Below are 20,347 nucleotides of genomic sequence, written 5' to 3' on the forward strand. Positions count from 1 at the left end.
TTTTATATTTTATAGTATTAGACAGCTTATGTTTTAAATACGTTTGTGTAAAAGGTCTTCAATCTTATGATTATTCTGAAAGTTACAGGACATTTCATTTTAACAGAAGGCTTTGGCTCATTTGGTTTGAGATATTTTCGTGGCCTCTATATAGCCTCAATTGCTCAATGGATCAAAAAACATTTTAAACACAATTTGCTTTTCTCAATAGGAAAGAAAAAAATGTACATCATGTCAGTTATTTAACCCTATTAAAGTTTGAAATAAGCAATAAACTTATAACAGTTATGAGTTTAGATGTATTTAAGGAATTTGTTCAAACTCCGTCCAAGAAGAATGCTCTCTCTTTATTTTCAATTCACGGAACGTGCTCCCATATTGATGACTAGAATAGCTGTTCGAGGAGAGTTGTACGTCCATCGAAGGTTCAGCTGCGCCACCGTACGCCGGGGGCTGCTGTAATTTATACGGTTTGTCGGGGTAATGATTTAAACGGAGTCTAGTTTTTCTCTTTTGATTTGTGAAGTCCCTTGTGTAATAAAAAAATCATTCATACATAATTGTGTGTACACTGACTGTTTCCAATGGGTATCATTTTTAATGTAATATTAGAAAAAATATTTTAAATCATGTGCATAAATATTATTTAAAATATATAATTATCAAGTAAAGAGATAGGAGAATGAAAAAAGGCCTTTTTTTCTAAATGTATGTGAATTTTTTTTAAAAAAAAAAAAAGGTTACAAAGATTTTTTTATAAATCCATTAATCAGGAATAGTAACAGATATTTGTTAGTTACTTTTATTTATTTAAAATGATATAATTGAACGAATCTGTTTTTTAAGCAGATATGGTAATAACTCACCTATTGATTAAGGTCATTATCATTTCGCAATTTTTCAGATGAGAGGCTAAAATTGCACAGATCAGTCCATGTTAAATTAACGACATGCATAGTGACGTTCGTGCTTACAAAATTTCTGAGTGTACGTGAGACGTCGAAGAGTCAAGACTACTGACAAAGTACAAATTAGATTATATTTGTTAAGTTTATTTTATTAAAAATTATAAGTACATCTATTCTTATTTTTAATAATTTTATGTAGGCGTAGTAAATAAATAGCCAAGTATAATATAAAAAAAATTACATTTATTAAATAAAATACACATTTTTATCATAAAAATGATGTAGAATCTGTCAACTCAAACTAGTGCTCTCCGATTGTACACCACAAACAATAATACAGAAATCATAGGATTAAACAAAAAAAAAAATAATAGGAATAATTCTCAAAACAAAAGTATAACCAATTATTTATGTGTGTACAATTCGCGGACTTATGGCTAATTAGCTATCTCTACCAGGCAACCCAATCTGAGAGAGATTTTTTAAAACCATTGGAGTAGGTGGTGCAGTCATAAACTTACGTACAAATATTTACACACTGATACTTACACTTAATATATATATATATAAATATTATATATATATATTATACACTGATAAATATTTAAGATAATAAAATGTAAAATTATTACTTAGGTAATAGTTTTTAAAAGCATTTTTAAAAGTTAAAATTGTTTTAATTCTCCATACAAAATTAACTTAAAACATAAATCCGTTTCCATTGTCATACTATTCCAGTTCACTCACGTTTCAATTTTTTTTTAAAGTGTTGTCTGTAGGCAAGCGCGTAGGCCCTAAGGAGACTAATCTAAGGAGCTTAGCTTGGGATTTAAAAGCGTTAAAGTCTTTACTAATTTACTTTTAAAATTAAACGCTTAAAAATAAATGTAAGAGGATTCAATTGGGTTGAGGTCAATGATAATTTACAACTGTTCTTGAAATAAATACCAATACAAGTGTACAATTATACTGGTTGTACTGATATATAAATTTGAATAAATACCCCTTTAGATAAAATGATAGGTTTCCTAATGTCTGGTTCTCTTAGGACGGCGGCGACGTATATGATATAAGAGTGTACATCATACTTAACCAATTTAATAATTGTTATTCCTTGTCTGCTATAATTACATATACGTGGGGAGGAGGAGTTAAGGTAGAGAGTAAGAGAGGTAAGAGAAACAATGTTTTTAAATGTTTTTTTTTTTTTAATATAGTTAGCAAACGAGGATGAAAAGTAACTATCACCGCCCATGGACATCTGCAACACCGGGGGTCTTGCAGGCGACCTTTAAAAATGTGTACGTTCTTTTCTTGAAGGTTCCCAAGTTGTATTCTGTGGTGCGAGGCAGAAAATGACTTAAAAATCACGATGTTGTAGTTTTTGGACTGGATGGAGGAGACTTGAAATTTTGACGCGATATCCGAAGGTAAAATTCGGTAAAACAGCCGGGATTAATCCAAACAATTCCTCGGACATCCCCCGTGAAAAATGCTGTAGATGATGTATAGTGATCAAGCAAGTCGGAAAGGGCTTGATCGTTGATAATTCGAACCTCTCAGCGTTATATACGGTCAAATGGAAGAACCTAGTATTGGGGAGCATCCGCCCAGAGGTGAGATGTATTCCGTGTGAGGCCAACTTTGCGCCTTTTACCTTTTTAGGCGATGGACCGACGTGATGTACCGTTTTGCCTCGCTGAGGCCAATTTGGCTTTACCTTCCAAGCAACCGCGGCACTGAACGAGATTCGAAACATTAGGGATGCCCAGGCAGTCCTCCAAATTTTGGGGCGTCAATTTTGCGCTCGTCACTGTTCAGGCCAAGCGGAGCAGGCATCATAAGGCAACCCCGTGCACCCTAGTGTGGACTTCTGCAACTTTAGAGGGCTCAACTCCAACTTGCTCTGCCTTACTGAGACCCAGATATCCGCTCTCGACGCCTTGGTAGCCTTGAAGGCCTATCGATTATTTAGCTGCGCGTAGATTGCGATAAACATCGGCAAATATACGCGTGCTTTTATAATACCATAGCGCTAATAACGAAATCGACCGACTGGTTGAGCACGTACAAATAGATATAGGTAGTAAACATGTGTCCATGATCCTCCACATCCGGTATTCGCGTTGGCGTCAGATCATATGCTAAAGTGAAGTCAACAACAGATCTACCCGCATGATCGGTAGTGGGGGAGTCAAGCCATTCAGCGTGGTGGGCATTAAAATCACCAAGAATTACAATCTCTGTAGATGAAATCTGTTGAAGCACGGAATGTGTAGCTAGTTGGACGTGCTCAATCAGTCTGTCGGTTTCGGCATTACCTCTATGAAGCCATGAACAGTGATCCATCACTGTTCAGGTGGTGTACCTCCTGAGCATGGGTGCCTAAGAAGGATTCTTCACAGCAATCGCTGATGGTACCCGCGTGGGGTAATGAAACTAAATTCTGCACAACCATCATGTTTTAGGGGGGAGACGGATCGGGCCTTCAGGAATCTCACATACGGTACGAAACACGGCAGCTTAGCTACCACTTTACGCCGATATTTAGTGAGACAGTGGTTCTTCCCCGGGCGTGCCGGCCCATTCGGCTGCAACCCGAAGGTATGCAGCGTTGCACTGCCACTAGTATAACTAGTATACTAGACAAAATATGAATTTGACTTTAACAAAATTAAATAAATTATTTTATTTATTTATTACGTTTTCGTAAATTGTCTATTTTTGAAGGTTTGTCAATTTTACAAACAGATTGCGCTCGTATTAAATTAAAATGTGATATTAAAGAAATAGTGGCAATCTAAAAATAAGTTGACCTAATGTGAAAGTTGTACGAAAATATCAAATAAGAAGTTTTTTAGTAAATATATTAATAATATACAGACAAAAAATAACTTTCGACTTGATATCGTATGAATTTTAAAATAAATTAAGTTTCTGTGCTGCCTAGCGAAGATCTTGAAAATGATACATTCTAAATCGCACGTTTTATTATACCTATGTAGGAACTTGCCTCGGTTGTATTGCAATAACATTACTTGGATGATTTCATAGTCATCACTATTACGGTAGAACTTTAAAAAGATGATGCAATAGTGTAAATGTCAAAAACTATAATAGCAGTAGTATTTCAATAAATTAATGAGAATTGAGAACGGGGGCCTTTGATTATATTTAAATTACCATTTTTAGTATTTTTCTCGTGACTGAAGCAAATCCTATACATTTTTAACTTATATAGTTTTCACTTTCTAGTATATATGCATAATTTATTACCTATCTGTTATTATGTGTTGTTATTAACTTTTAAATTACGTCACAAATATAATTCATTGGTAGAGGTCGGTAGTATAATTATCAATTGCCTCATTCGTCTTAATATGAGATCTATTCAACATTTTTCAATATCTATATTCTTAACCCTTATACAAAGTTTTAGTAATAAAATTCTTCTACGGAAAATGTCATATATATATTGTCTCAGAACAAAATAGGGCCTTTTTTTCTCGCTGAAAAAACGCGTTACGCGCTTCCCCCACGGATGCAAGTGGGAGCTGTGTGGGACTCGCCAGTGTCCTGGCCGCCGAGTGCACCCCGGAACATTGGAATACCCACTAAAAAACCAGCGGTAATCTCTCCGGCTTTCGGCGGGCGCCACGGGATCGCTTATGCATGCTACCGTGACGGCCTCCAACACCTAGAGGTTCTCGGACTGAGACCTCCCCTGCGACGCCTATTGAGGCGAGGTGAGAAGGTGCGCGTAGCGTTGTCTCCTCCTCCTCGGCCTTCTTCGGCGGATTTCCGGAAGTTAAACAGTACTGCGAAGGTTACAGAAATAAATTACCTAGGTCACCTATTGACTTCTGACCTCAGGGACGATGATGACATAGAAGGGAAACGATGGGCGCTGGCAGTAAGGACTAATTTGATAGACCGCAGGTTTGAACGCGGTCTAAAAATGCTAAAACTTCTCTGTTCAGATCATACAGTACTTCTTTCTATGCATGAGTAGAGCCTGTGGGCTCATCATACCCAAAAATCGTACAGCGCCCTTCGGGTACAATATAACAATTCGTTCAGGGTGCTGATGGGGCTGCCGCGACTTTGTACATCGGGAATGTTTGCGGAATATCGGCTCGATTGTTTTTATGCCACTATAATGTATATTTAAAAGATGCGCAACCCTAATGCGTAAAGTCAGTGGCAGCACTAACAGCATACTTTACATGATCTCCAGCAGACTTGACTGCTTGCTGCAATGTTGTGCAATATCTATCGAAATGGCGCAGCAGTGATTATTAAGATTTTTTTTCTTTCTTTGGTATTATTTATTGTACTAACACTAGGATAAGATAATTTTTGAATATAATAAGTTGTAATAATAATAAGTTACTAACAAAATGGACACATAGTCTGAAATAAAAGATTGATTATTATTAATAATCCAATCAATATAATTTGAAAAAATCACAGACATAAGTACTGTTCGGTTAGTTTATTTTTGTAATTTTCATAGTCTTATGTCCTATGTATTGTTATGGGTTAATGCCGCAGGTATTGAAACTGTATTTATTCTGCAGAAAAGAGCTTTCCGAACTATTCATCATATTAGTACTAGAACATCATTACGTGAAAAATTTAAAGAATTATGTTTATTAACGGGTGCTTCAAAATATTTTTATGATGATATAACGTTTTAATATACAAAAACATTCCATTAAAACTGATGTACATACTATTAATATAAGTAATAAACTTAAACTTCCCCCGCTTTCCGCTTGCATACGGTACAGAGAACGTTTTTGGGCAATAGTTTACGCATATATAGTAATATACCGGAAACTATATACTTAATCAAGTTACCATTTAACAAATTTAAAAAGTTAAGATTAAATTAATCAGTAATTGTTATTATTCATTAAAATAATACTTTTAGGTAATAACGCCTAGATATAGTTTCGGATTCCATCATAGTACTGATTTACCATTAATTGAAAATAACATAATTTTAAATTTGTTTAATGCAATAGTGTAAGTTTTGATTGAAGCGAGGTTCTTGTCGTTTCTTCTCGCTAGCGGCTGCTATCCGAAACTGTGGTAGAGTTGAAATATTTATAAAAATACTTTATTGTAAAGTTTACTTGAACAAAACACATTTGATTTGAAACTATCAGGTATTATTGTCCTCTTCTCTGTCTGCTTTTATCGAGCTATTTGAAATGAAGACAAAAAAATGCTTGTATGATATAACATTTGTTACAAAGATGTATTCATGTCATTCTATTAAAACTCATATTTTATTATTTTTGTAATGATAACTAATTGCTGTGTATGGTAATTATTTAAATTTAACTATTACCTAATACAGACGAATAAATTTAAATGAAATTAACTAAAAATCTGTTTAAATCAATGCCTTGACTTTCACTTCCAAAGTTCCAATCCAAGATGATCTGTCGCATCTAACGCACATTCTTCATTTTACTACTCAAAAAGTAATCTTATAGTCTTAAGTCGTTCTCTAACAATAGTAATAAAAGCTATTTTGTTTATATTATTACATCATAATTAAATATATAAATTATATACCAGAACGATGGCAGTGGTTAAAACATTGGTAAAACCGGATTCCCGTACTCCGGTATTACAAATGTTCTAACCGAAACACTGGGTGTTCATGTGCCCATCTATTGTGTATTATTGACTGTCTCTGACTTACTTGTAAGGCTGTTTGATACCAAGCTTTAAACCTCTAGTAAGGCTACAAAATAGTTAATTGAGTTTGTCAATCTTAGGATCACATCAAAAGCTGATAATTAGAGTGTCTACACTACCGTGAATATGAGGATTAGGAAATAAAGTTTGCCGCGCAGTTGTCTAGTCTCTCTTAACAATAGCCGCCGTTGTCCAATCGGTGTAGACGACATTGTTAAATAATTTCATTAATTCGGCTTAAAGGAAAACATCTTTAGGAAACCTGTATACGTAAAAATTCTGCCACTGACTTGGAATAGAGCAGCGTGGGGGATTTAACTACAAATCTGAAACAAAAATATTTGTTATTGTAAAGTTAAGTTGATGCACGATAAGTTATGCAAAATTATAAAATGAACTTATGCTGGTAAACCTACTCAAAGTACAGGGATATTATTGATAAATTAGTTCTTTCAAAATATGCCCCAAGGATTTCGCTACACACAGTACCTGACTAGATACTGTGCGTAACGAAATAAAATAACATAAATAGAATACTCTGCACCTAATTTTGTGGACAGACAATACATTATGATATGTCCTTGGTTAGTCTCTTTGACGTCGGTCGCCGTGGCCAACACGATCAGGAGGATATCATCATCAACATCTCTCGGATAGAACAGCTTTAGTTTCTTTATAATAATATATAGATCAATCTTGTATAAGTACCTAATTTAAAGAGCGACACGACGTAATCTATCCTACATGAACACACTATAATTATTATTATTAATGTAGTGCAGATTGATAGACTTTAAGAGGAGGTTATTTATCAAACTTTAATTATTAATTCTCTGATGGAAATACTGCTATAATATTTTGCAGAACACATTCACGATGTCTTTAATATGTTTTCTAGTCAAAATATGGTCTTCCAAAACAAGCAACTTTCTTCTTCAGTAAACCTATATAATTCTGCGTGTATTACCAAAAACTTACATGGCTAAATCGAATTAGGTAAGTCCTGCAGTTTGTCTTTTGGAATTTGATAACTTTACTATATCACTTTAGTATTGTTTACTAAAGTGTCAAAATAGTGTTCCGTCATTTCTTAGGTTCTTCTAGGAGTACGTATGATATAGATGGAGTTTAAAGCAAGAAAGATCGACAACGTATATTTATAATTAATTTCAAAATTATATTATTATGATTCTATTACAGTATTTTAAATATCAAATGATTATTTATCAATTTTATTTAATGTTGTGATGCCAAAAATGTCCTTAAATTATTAATAAGTATTTTGCCGATGAACTTGTAGGTCACAGAAATCACGAAAAGTAAATTAACCTTGATAGATGATGGCTGCATCTTTTATACTAGCCATCGTTAAGTACTAGTATGAAGATAATATAAAGTCTCGACCGGATGTAGTCGACATATAAATATTTTACTTACAAAAAAAATATAATTTTATATTTTATATTTTCATACACTGTAAAATAAACGTGTCATAGTTATGTTATAGGGATATAAAATAATATAGGTTCTATATAACCCGTCGACATGTAAAATTGCTGTATAAAGACGCATAATATCACAGTAATATACTAATTGTTTTTGATAAAATACCGTTATAAGTAAACAAATCAAATCAATTTTATTGGAGTAATCTTCATACTGAAGCGTTTTTGAATCCTCAATATTTAAATTCGGAGCAGCAGCCTCCAGCGAGAAGAAACGGCAAAAAAACTCGCATAGGTAGTTGCTTTTTTCAAATAAACAGATTTACACTGCTGTTTTTTACAATAATTAATGTCCTGTGATGGAACTCGAGCCTAGGTCCAAGCGTTTTTTTCTAAAAAGTATTATTTTAAGGAATAATAAGATTTATTTATTAATTTAGTCTTAATAAACTTTTTAAATTTAGTAAATGGTAAATTGATTATATTTCCCGGTATCTTATTATACATACATGCGTATACCAATGCCCAAAAATGTTTTCTGTACCGTATGCAAACGGAATGTAGTGATTACAAGTTTATTCTTATTTCTTGTATTAAGAATGCGTATATACCAGCTTTTATGGAATATTTTTGTATAATCTTCTGTATAAACATTATATTTATGCAGAAAAATAATAAACCTATTTCTTTAAATTTTTCGCATAATGATGTCACACACAATTCGGTATTGCTGTTTAGCGATATTATGATATATGTACTATGAGTGGGTTGTACCTAATGGGCTTACACGAATCCCTATCACCCAGTATTTAATTATGAATATATGTTTCATATGTAATCAAACTTATTAAAAAATCTCGGTTTTAAATCCGGTTGAGCACAACTGACTTTTCCTGTGCTTAATTTGTATTTATAATTAATGTCAATGCTCGACGGTAATAAATGGAATTTTTTCCCACCTATGCTTATTATAATCATTATTTATGTTCAATTCACAGTGGACAGCAGGAGTCGGATTATGCTCTAAAACTTTTCTCCGAGGAATGGTGGCCTCTGTGTAGCAGATAAATTGCTTATACGCCTATAAGCAATTTATAGACGTATAAATTGCTTGTATAATTATACATGTAAATTTAAAAACCTCTTTATTCTAAGAATGCTTACATAAAAAAGTTTGGCCTGAGAATAATAAACATTCTTTATAGTATTAGTAGTGTATTTTCCCGTGACTACATTGTTAGTTTTGCACTAAATTATTTTTTTCGAAAAATATCCTAAAAAATGACTTCAAAATATGTCTTAATGTTTTTAACATGAAATTAAAATTTACTGGTGGCAAATCTATTATAGCTACTATTGGCAACTATTAGCCATTATTGGAAGAATTAACTTTGCGTAGACGGAATCCTGGTGTTACAAATTGTCACTGTTTCTATCAAAATAATGTATCTCATTGTGGATTAGTAATTATAATGTTTTTTTTAACTTTGCCGTTTCATTTTTTCACAAATGATTTGAATTGATCAAATCATTTATGAAAAAATACATTGGTAAAGAAGGCATATTTTTCGATACAAGATTATATAAATGATAAAAAGCGTGGAGTTAATGCTTATTGATATATATAATTGTATTTAACTAACATAACTGTATGTTTAGATGTTAAAAAAGAGTAACTACTAAGTTTCTTGCCGGTTCTTCTCGGTAGAATCTACATTCCGAATAGGTAGTATCTAGCTTAATTAAAATAGTTTGTTAAATGACGATTCAAAAGTGCTTGTAAAAGCCTACTTGAATAAAGTATATTTCGATTTTGATTTTTGATTTTGTTGAAAATATACTGAGATGCCACCACCGCCTGGCATGCCATCTTTAATACCGATCTCTTTGATGGTAAATAACAATAATCATTAGATTTAATACAGTTTTTATGTCTGCAACGGGATCAAAGAAATATATTATGTTTATATGTAGATAGCATAGGATACGATACGATGAAAATACCCAAAGTACCTTTTTTTTTTTTTTTTTTTTTTTTTTTTTTTTTTTTTTTTTTTTTTTTTTTTTTTTTTTTTTTTTTTCGCTGGAAAAACGCGTTACGCGTTTCCCCCACGTGGAAGTGGGGGGGTATGTGGGACTCGCCGGTGCCCAAGATGTTAGCGGCACACCGGAATACCCACTAAAAAACCAGCGGTACCCTCTCCGTCTCATCGGTAGGCGCCACGGGATCGCTTTCGCATACTACCGTGACGCCCTGACGGTCGGCCCACCTATGCGGGCCTCCAATTCCTAGGGGGGATTCCCAGGGTACTGAGAACCCTCCTAGCTCCTGTGACGCCTATTGAGGCGGGGGGAGAAGGTGCGCGTAGCGTTGTTTCCTCCTCCCCGGTCTTCTTCGGCGGATCGGGTCTGCAGCAGCGTCCACCTCCCGCTCCCGTTCCGCTGCCTCCTTCTGCGACATAACGTTTTCGCAGAAGGAGCGCATTTCTGACCAGCACGCCTCGCTACCGAGCATTGCGTTGATGACGCTCGGCAGCGAGAGGTCTCCGCCCAAACACGCCACCAGGGAATGCCTCTGGGGCCCCCACGCAGCACACTCAGTCAGGGTGTGGTACGCCGTGTCCACTGACGCGCCACACTGATGGCAGGAGGGTGACACCTCCCGCCGCGCTATCCCGTGCAGGTACTTACCGAAGCATCCGTGCCCGGAAAGTACCTGCGTCATCCTGAACGTGAGCGTGCCACGCTTTCTCTTGACCCAGCGACTCAAGTGGGGACGAACCGCCTCCACTGTCGCCAGGCCTGCCGTGGGTGACCCCAGATCCTCCTCCCATCGGGCGATCAGGGCTTGCTGGGCTATGGCCCTGATCCGCCCGACCTCCGCCAACCCTGGACGGTCGCATACCCAAAGTACCTATTTCAATCGAGCAGTATCATTATCAATAATCAGCAGTATATCTTTTGTTTGAGCGTATTTCCCAAGCTAAGATTACTTGTACGAAATGGCAAATGAGAACTTTCCTGGAGTTTTAAGTTAATTTAAAATCCCTACAAAAATATTTATATCAGTTATATTGTCTAACATTAATTTAAAGCATTGTACTTTTATATTAGGTAAGATTAAACTTTTATTCATTAACGTTTTCGATTAGCAATGTTCGTCATAAATATTATTATTAATCATACCTTCATAAATATCAAACATTTAAACTTACATCATTCGAAAGGTACTGGCAGTCAAGGATATGAATAGAGTATACAGCTATTTTTTTGTAAGTATATAAGAATTAAAATAATCAGTTGAATTAAGTCCAAAAGAAATGGGTGGATCTTCACTGTACAGGAGAGTTCCATTCTAATATAATTAAATAACTAATTATATTGACCATTCCAAATATAAGAAAAAGTGGTCATGTAGGTACGCCTGCAGCAAAATCACACATGTTTTGTGATACAATGGCTTGCATGCCTTTGAAGCGTTATGTAAATTCATGTTTGTATCCGGCTACGACCTCCAGAAGGTCTTCGTGTGTACGGTTGTTACTTGTATGAACGATGGGGCGAGGCGAAGCGGGCGGATCTTCTCTCATATTGGAAGTGAAAGTGAATGATTGTCGGAGGCTTAATTAGAGAGGACGCTTGCGCTTGCGCCAGTTCCTCTGAAAGCGTCGCGTTCGACACACACCTCGCGTACATTCAAACGTACGCGCACAACTCTCGCACGCTAACGCATCAACGTCTTCGTACAACCTGCAGAGGTACGCACGTGCATTATTGTTGTAGTGTTTTAAATTATGATAGAGGTTTTACTTTAAGTATTTTCGAGTCTCCAATAAGTGCGTGAGTAATTTGGATAAGATAATGGATCTTATACGGATCGTTGTGAATATAGTTTATAAATGTTTTCATAAGTAGGTAAAAAAATAGACAAATGTTTTATTTAAAATGATTTGCGTATTTATTGCAAAAAAATATTTAATTAATATTTTCCCAAATATATAATAAATATATATAATATTTAATAATAAGAATATTTTTGTCAACGACTCATTCACTAGGCATTTCAAAAATATGTGCGGCAATATTGAGATTTAGATTATATTGTTATTGATTTTTATTAAAAAATAAACACGTAAATTCAATATTTTTGGGTCGTATTTACCATACGAAATCCCGGAGCGACGATGCGCAACGCAGCTTTCCTACCATAAAATGCGTCCCAAATCGACGATTTCTCGCGCAGAGCACCTTTTCACGCAAACGTTTAAACATGCAGCAAGGAGGTCAGCGAATCGGGTTTTGCTTTCACAAACACAACAAAATAAATTCATTTCACGTATCGATTGTCCTCGAACATCGTGGACTGCATAAGTAAATGAAAGCAAACTCATTAACAGAACCGTGAATCTAGTGACAACTTTCGTTGCATGAAAGCCCGATTAAGAACGTGTATGAACGAACATGCGCAAAATTTTACCATGCCTTCACTTTCCAGCATAATATCCCATTTATCATGTTTAAACACTAAACAATAGATATATGATTTTTATGGTTAAATGTTAAAACGACAATTATAATGTAAAGTTGTATAAGTGTAATAACAGCTTCGAGAGATTTCTTTGAGATTTAAATTCAAATAACTGTAATAAATGTTGTTTTTATCATAACCAGCTATTAATTAATATATTGTAATAATATAAATAACGGTGCTTGTTTAAGTTCTAATCTTTATTGTTTACTTTTTATATTACTTAAACTTTTAATATATATTCAAATATAACCATTTTTTATTGATGTCTATTTTATAAATTATAATCTTATATGTTTATATTTACTGCATGTCATTATGTAAATACATTACACAATTATTATAATTTGGTCATTATCTAATTTATCAATTATTGTCAGATGAGCCGGCACAATTGCCTGGCAGCCGCCGTGTTGTTGGCGGTTCTCTGCCTTGCCGATGCCCAGAGGCGTTTGGCCCTGCCTGACCCCAGAAGTTGCGCTAACAGTACGTATATTACTGTCATTACATATTTACAAAATTATTAAGTAACATTGTCTATTACAATTTGATGATGGGAATGTAATGTGAATTTAAATTGCCCATTATAAAATAATATATAATGGGTATCTATGTAATATATAAATATAGTATTTAGATACCAGTAGATTTCCCACAAAATCAGTAGGTTTTTAATAAATGATCGAAGATTTAAAAAAAATAAAACACTGGACACTTTAAAAAAAGCCGTAAGTTAAAGACAACTGTTTGACTTAGCATTTTTGTAATCCTTACGCGGACTTATGCGAGCAGAACTATAAGTATACGAAATCAAATTCATATCACGTTTGATAATGATTTAGATATAGTATAAAGGTTTAAATATCTGCCTTAATGTTGTAAGAGAAAGGTATTACGTTTATGAAATATTGCAACTATGGTCACTTTAACATGATTGTAAACAGAAAATGTTACAGACACTTGCTTTGTTTGCGTTTGAGTAAACGTCCTAGCTTGCACAACTGCATGCATGCAACATAAAGAGCGTCTAGTGACAGGTGGATCACCTTGCGTCTTAATTGCTTTGCCTAATTGTATTTGATGATCCTCAGAGTAAACTTTAGTTAATCCCTTCTATTCTAAAAGTAGTCCATACAGATCGCAAATATACATATATATATATATATATATATATATATATATATATATATATATCAATAATTATTTTTAAACCAAGGCTTAATATTATTTTTGTATTTAATTTAACGAAAACAAATATTGGGAATTCTATGTTTCATAAATGTGTATCAAAAATTAAAAAAAAAGATGAGCAAATAAACGAAATATTTAGAATAACATTGTAGGAATTTCAATAATTTTTGGACTCTTTTATCTTTAATGATCGCAACGACGATTATGTTGTAAGTCAGGGCGGTTCCCAGCATGACGAGTTATGTGGGAGCCGCATAGGATAACAATTGGTCGCTAGTAAACACAAAGCTAACAAAGACCCTTTGAAAACTTATACCATCATATACACAGTTGAATATAGGTATTTGGGATATATAGAACACTTGTTATGTGCTATTTACGCTTACGTACATTATGCAGATTCATCTTTCCATCACTGACTAACTACATGTCTCGCTTGACCTACGTAGAGGAAACTAAGAATTCTATATATGCATGAAAATATTGAAAACTTATTTCGCAAATACCATTATAAGTATTCCTCAGAAAGTAAGTAAAATTCGCCATAAGGTCGAGGTATTTACCTTTAACTTTCTCTTCGTATTGAAATGTTATGACGCTTGTTGAATAACGGACATAACTTTTCTCTTTCCTAAGTATATTAAATATAATATTCTTTCAATAATAAAGTTCAACTGCCATACTATGGCAGCTCCTATTAAGGTAACTCGTTATTTAATATTATAGTCATTTATTTAAAAAGTCTAATCAGTTGCGCAAAATTGTTTTTATCGTTATGATGTTACGTATTCGGTACATGGGTAATTATTTTCGGTAGAAACATGTAAAAAGCGAAATGTACCAAAGAAGGGGTCACAATAGATACTTTCTAGTTACGAAAGAGCCGCTCCATCGCTCGACCTGACTATGGGCTTGTTTTGATTGTGCGGCTTTTTACAAACCACCGCGCTTCGCATTAAAGCGAGAGTTTAATACGCTTTCATTCAATTAGTAGGCACAAAATCACAGACTCAAATTAGTTTCAATACAATTTTTTTACTTCCACAATTGTTTAAAGTCGCAACAACAATTATGTAAACATTTTGTAAAGTTAACAAAACAGACTTGCGGGCTGTACCTATGGATTACATTTTCATAAAATAAAGACGACTAAACTAAAGAATCTGCTTGTTGCTAAACGTTCACCTTTACTCTTGGACAGTAATACATAATATAAAAGCAATTAGGAACGATATACATACATACTTATGTGCCATTCACTATTTAGATACTTATGAAAGTTACGTAAATTTTAAGCAATTTATGTTTTGCAAATTATTCTAATATATTCAAAAGGAATATTCATTTAACTTTTACATTTACCGCGATTTTATCAAAGTTTTACAGGAACATTCATTTACCTAAATTGTTTGTGAGTATGTTGGCTAGCTGACACGACATACTACAAGAAAACAAACAATATACAAATGTAGAGGCCAAATAAACAAAATTTGACATCAAATTGACGCGATATCAATGGTCGAGAGCTTGAATAATCTATGATATTTATTACGAATTTACGAAAAAATTGCGTTTTGAACGTCGACGAAACTGTTAACCGAACTTCGCATGTAAAATTAAAGTGGATGTAAGTTGTTGAGGAAAAGTGTTGTATTATAAAAGAGTACATTTTTAACAGTTATTAGCAAATTGCGTGAGATACGTAAATCTATCGGTTTGTTTTCTTTATTCCTTCTTCGATTGAAATATACTATATAATAATATACTATACACTTGTAAACTCGAAGATTAATGTATAAATCATCCCTAATTACTTTTAAGTAATCACTGTTCATAAATCAAGGTAAACATTTTAACATGGAAATAGTTGCCCGTTCGTTTTCAATTAAAATAAACTAGTAGTCGCCCGAGGTTTAGCTTGCGTTTTAGGGAGTGGTTGTCAGGTATAATGGATAAAAAAAGTCATAACAGATTTCATTAAATCCAATTCAGTGGTTTGGTCGTAAAGAACAACAGACAGACATTATCTTCCCATTTATAAAATTAGTATAAATTTATGACAAGGCGGGAATATGAACTGTTCCACCATTTTTTAAATATAAAAAAAATATATAAGGACGGTTATATGTTGCGAAAATGTCGCCTGTTCATATAGCGTGTACGTTTGCGCGTTTTGAGGCGTGGAAATAGCTCATTTTAACGACTGATTACATTTGACGATTATTGTTATTGTTATTTTTGATGTAACATTCAAAAAGTAAGAAATGGGTTTATTGCATATATATAGATAGTATTTCCTTTCATTACACTAGCAATATAAATACGTGTGAACCTGAGTATTGTGTAAATCTTATAGCAAGATGTTCAGATAAGTAGGAATTATGCAACATGTCTTGCTACACGTCGTTATTATTTGAACGGGTTTCACGTTGCACTTAGTGGTCTATAGTCTATCTTTAGCATGTTAGCTTTAATGACTTTTGACCTTATTGATGCAACCGCTCGAGCTTAGTTCTATAACACACATACTACCAAATAATAACAGTCATTCTATTAAGTAAATTGCCACTACATTTATTTAAAAAGATGAATACTTTTTTTTATAATAATTATTAATTATTATAATATTTTAAAGTAAGCTTCAATCTTTAACCTCCAACTGGAACAATTCTGCAAGAAGTTATTTATGTACTTATTTATGTTTTTTTTTTAATTTTTGGTAGAATTGTAGGTAAGGTAATAGGTAATATAATATATTTGTTTGAGATATGAGATAAGGTGTAAAGTCAATGAAATATTAATTGATTTTTTGTTTAAAGCAACTATAATATCTTTTTATTTTGATCTCACAGGAAAAACGCATACACACGTTTATAAGTAGGTACCTACTTAATTGATAATCTAAATATTTTATTTAAATATCACATACAATTATTAGACTATGTTTGAGAAAAAAAGGAAAACAAAAACAATGCCTTAGTAAGAAAAATATTTTGAACATACTACATTTACTTGAAACCTAGACTACGCACGACATAATGTGGACCTACGGCTTTAGGTTGTTTTCGAAGCACGACATTGTATCTATACACTTCCAACTTCCATAATCTGGGACGCTATTGAGAACTTTTCGCAAGAAAAACCCAATACTAGATATTTATTTCATATCCGGTAGTCCATCCATCATACACACTCGGAGTACACATATTACAATAAAAATATTTATATTGGTTGATTTGTAGGGTAAAAAAAATATTAACAAATATTTATTTTAAAAAGATACTGTTTACAAACAAGTCATGCACCTTTTGCAACAATCGTTGGCAAAAAAAATACATAACCTTAGTTCAGATATTATTGGTAAATATATACATACATATATAGTCTCATCAAATAATACTGCAAATTCGCATGTGTCGTATAAGCAGAACCTGCAACATGTTGACACTGACTGTTTCTAGTCTAACTCATTTCACCAATATCTAAATCAGTTTAAGTTTTATTATATATTAGTAATTAATATTTAATGTAATAATTACTTGCGTAGGAGTTCGGCATTCTACATATCGTGATGCACGTGGCGTACTCCATTCATACTTCTTCAGCTGGGAACATGCACCAACCCGAAACCTTGAAGTTGACTGGCTTGACGCAAGAAATATCTGTCGAAAACATTGCATGGACGCTGTCTCTATGGAAACTCCTCAGGTAAATCATTTATAAACCACCATTCATTAATTTTCCTTATCTCATTTATTTGGGATAGGCGTTGTGTGTGAGCATAAAAAATTGAAAAGGTATGTATCCAATAATTTACAATGGATATTGATTCCGACATCTTAGTTGATGGCGTATTGACAGGGTAAGGTATAGTTAAAAATTCTTGCAGTGCCAATGTTGTAGAAATGGTAGCAATGGTGTGCATTAATCAGAAGGCTCATTGGTCGTCGACCTTTCTATTATAATTAAAAAAAATAATAATAATATGAGAAATAGTTTAAGCAATGTAATGTAATCTTTATTTTATTAACAAAAAATATGCAATTGAAGTAGCGGAGATCTACATAGACGGGCTACTACAAGATACTTTGTTCGTAGATATCTTCTTACATCACGTAACAGGGTCAATCGTGATGATGCTCTCACTTTCCCATCTCCGAACAAATAAGTAATAGGTATGTTATTCAGAATGAGGCAATTGAAATTTGTTTTGCCTTGACGAAACAGATTGATTTAAAAACTTGCTAAACTTTAATCGCCAGAGATAAATTATGTAGTCCTTGACGTTAACTATTGAGAGCATAAAGTCACGATTTCATTTTGTAGATGAGCTAGCCGTTTCTATCTAACCGCTTCTCTGCGGTCCAATCAGTAAATGAATACTTCATTTAATTATAATAATATATGCTATCATTAAAAAACAAGACGTAATAGTTCAACATTATGGACGTTATTAATGTTATTATGAATATTAAATCTTTTATTCCATATAATACGTTTTTTCAAATCCATTGTTCTTAGATCATCCGGCTTTGGTATAAGCAAAAACATCTTGTTCTACAAGTTTTCTCTAAGCACTTCCTATTGCGCTATGTAGATGTCAATGAACGCAATACGCTTAGGTATTGTTGTCTTCCGCATATAATACCTACATACCAAATAGCTTGATTAAATAACATCATCGGAGAAAATTTAAGTTTTTAATATAAACGTGATAATTGAAACTATAGTAGATTGTGGTAAACATAAATATTTATTAGGATGCCTCGATTAGATCGATTAGGTTTGTAGAGCGTGGAAGGCGTCCGTGAAAGGGGTGCAATGGCCGACTGCGTCACTTCTACACAAGGCAACGCACTCATAAGGCGCTCGCAAGATACAAGTGGCACATGACATACATTCTTCTCTAGCCGAGTTGCCCACTTCATGTACCGGATACTCATGACGGAGGTGCATTTCCTGTCGCAACAAACACTCCCTAATTGCCACTGCTTATTACAGGCACATAATCCTTACTTTGAATAAACATAAAGCAATACATACTAAATATGTATTACATATAGTTATTTCAAAATAGATTTTATTCGCAGGAAAACGAATTTATAAAGCAGAAGGTTGCGCGTGGTAATGTTCGTTACATTTGGACGTCGGGTCGTAAATGCAACTTTGCTGGTTGCGACCGTCCTGACTTGCAACCTCCTAATGTGAATGGCTGGTTCTGGTCTGGATCTGGCGCTAAAATCGGGCCTACCACACAACGAAACACCGGAGATTGGTCTTACACCGGCGGTTATGGCCAGGCGCAACCTGACAACAGAGAAGCCGCTCAAGTAAGTTTAAATGTTATAATAAAAAATAAGTAGTATTTTTAAAACAGTTTTGTGGATAAAAAGTTTATTTATTAGGTTGTTGTGGGAGAAAGCGAAATATTTTTGTATCTTGTAATTTCATTTTTTTGATAACCTACCTCGAACGATCATTTCTACGTTAAATAATACGCTTTCATAAAAAACAAAAAATATCGTACCACGGAATTAGTCACCAAACAAATTGAGTTGAATTATAAAACCTTTATTTTCTAAATTATATCTTAGAGTAGTTTTTCTTGAGTGACTCATAGAAAAATAATATTGGGGTAGATAATATGTTTAACCTACTAATATTATCCATATAAATATTTATTTGTAAGACTGTTCATTTTTAGTTGGGTACTTTCTAAATATGGTAATTAAATAGAAATCAACCCGTTACTCATCACAACGTGTAGAATTTGCTCTCGTCCGGTTTGTAACGAGACTCACCTATTATGTCATCGAGATGTAGAAGTTATAGAAGAGTAACGGTCACCTCCCTGACTAGTTACTTTAACATTTATTCACGCTGACAAAGCTGTTTACTTCATTTTGTTAATTATTAGTCATAGTATATCTCGATAGTTTTATACTAACAGTATACTATCTAGTTCGCAGCAATGGATTTATTTTTCGTAGGTATAATTATTAAAATGGATCTCTATAATAATTATCATAATTTTCAGGGTAACGACGAGTCTTGTTTAGCAATCTTAAATAATTTCTACAACGACGGCGTCAAATGGCACGACGTTGCTTGTCACCACGTGAAACCATTTGTATGCGAGGACAGCGACGAGCTGCTCAACTTCGTGCGCTCGCGTAACCCTGGCCTGCGTCTCTAAGGCTCACAACCCCTTCACCTTCGCCTTCTAAGCTTTTAGATGGTTGACATTGTACAAAAACCAAGTGGCTATCTTTATTTAAGTTATTTATTAATTAAATAAAACATTATCGCTCACACGATTACTTACTTCATCTACGTTCATGCTAAATATTAATAATTTGGCGCTTACGATTTTTACTAAATCGTTTCGGTCAGTCGATCTTTCTTGTAAAAAGTTTTTGCACAAAATAGGATTAATGTATACATATTAGAATAAATCATTAAAATATTATTATTTATAGGGTCTTTCATTTATCCTTTTTCCTTACAATAAGTAAATATCGAATATTTTTCAATATATTGGTATTAAAAAGTATTCGATC

At 33.7% G+C, this 20,347-nt stretch overlaps 1 protein-coding gene across 1 annotated transcript; it reads left to right on the top strand.

The window, feature by feature from the left end:
• Positions 1-11,732: 11,732 nt before the first annotated feature.
• On the top strand, positions 11,733-20,201 carry LOC125077020. The gene is made up of 5 exons (XM_047688792.1): positions 11,733-11,826; positions 12,977-13,082; positions 17,335-17,495; positions 18,878-19,117; positions 19,825-20,201. The coding sequence occupies exons 2-5, from the start codon at positions 12,977-12,979 to the stop codon at positions 19,981-19,983; spliced, it is 666 nt and encodes a 221-aa protein (XP_047544748.1). The 5' UTR covers positions 11,733-11,826; the 3' UTR covers positions 19,984-20,201.
• Positions 20,202-20,347: the final 146 nt, after the last annotated feature.

This window comes from Vanessa atalanta, chromosome 3, assembly GCF_905147765.1.
Source record: "Vanessa atalanta chromosome 3, ilVanAtal1.2, whole genome shotgun sequence".
NCBI classification, from domain to species: domain Eukaryota; kingdom Metazoa; phylum Arthropoda; class Insecta; order Lepidoptera; family Nymphalidae; genus Vanessa; species Vanessa atalanta.

Coding starts and splice junctions, on each gene's coding strand:
- LOC125077020 (XM_047688792.1), top strand. CDS start 12,977: ATGAGCCGGCACAATTGCCTGGCAGCCGCCGTGTTGTTGGCGGTTCTC. Junction 17,496..18,877: donor TCTCTATGGAAACTCCTCAG/GTAAATCATTTA, acceptor TTTTATTCGCAG/GAAAACGAATTTATAAAGCA. Junction 19,118..19,824: donor ACAACAGAGAAGCCGCTCAA/GTAAGTTTAAAT, acceptor CATAATTTTCAG/GGTAACGACGAGTCTTGTTT.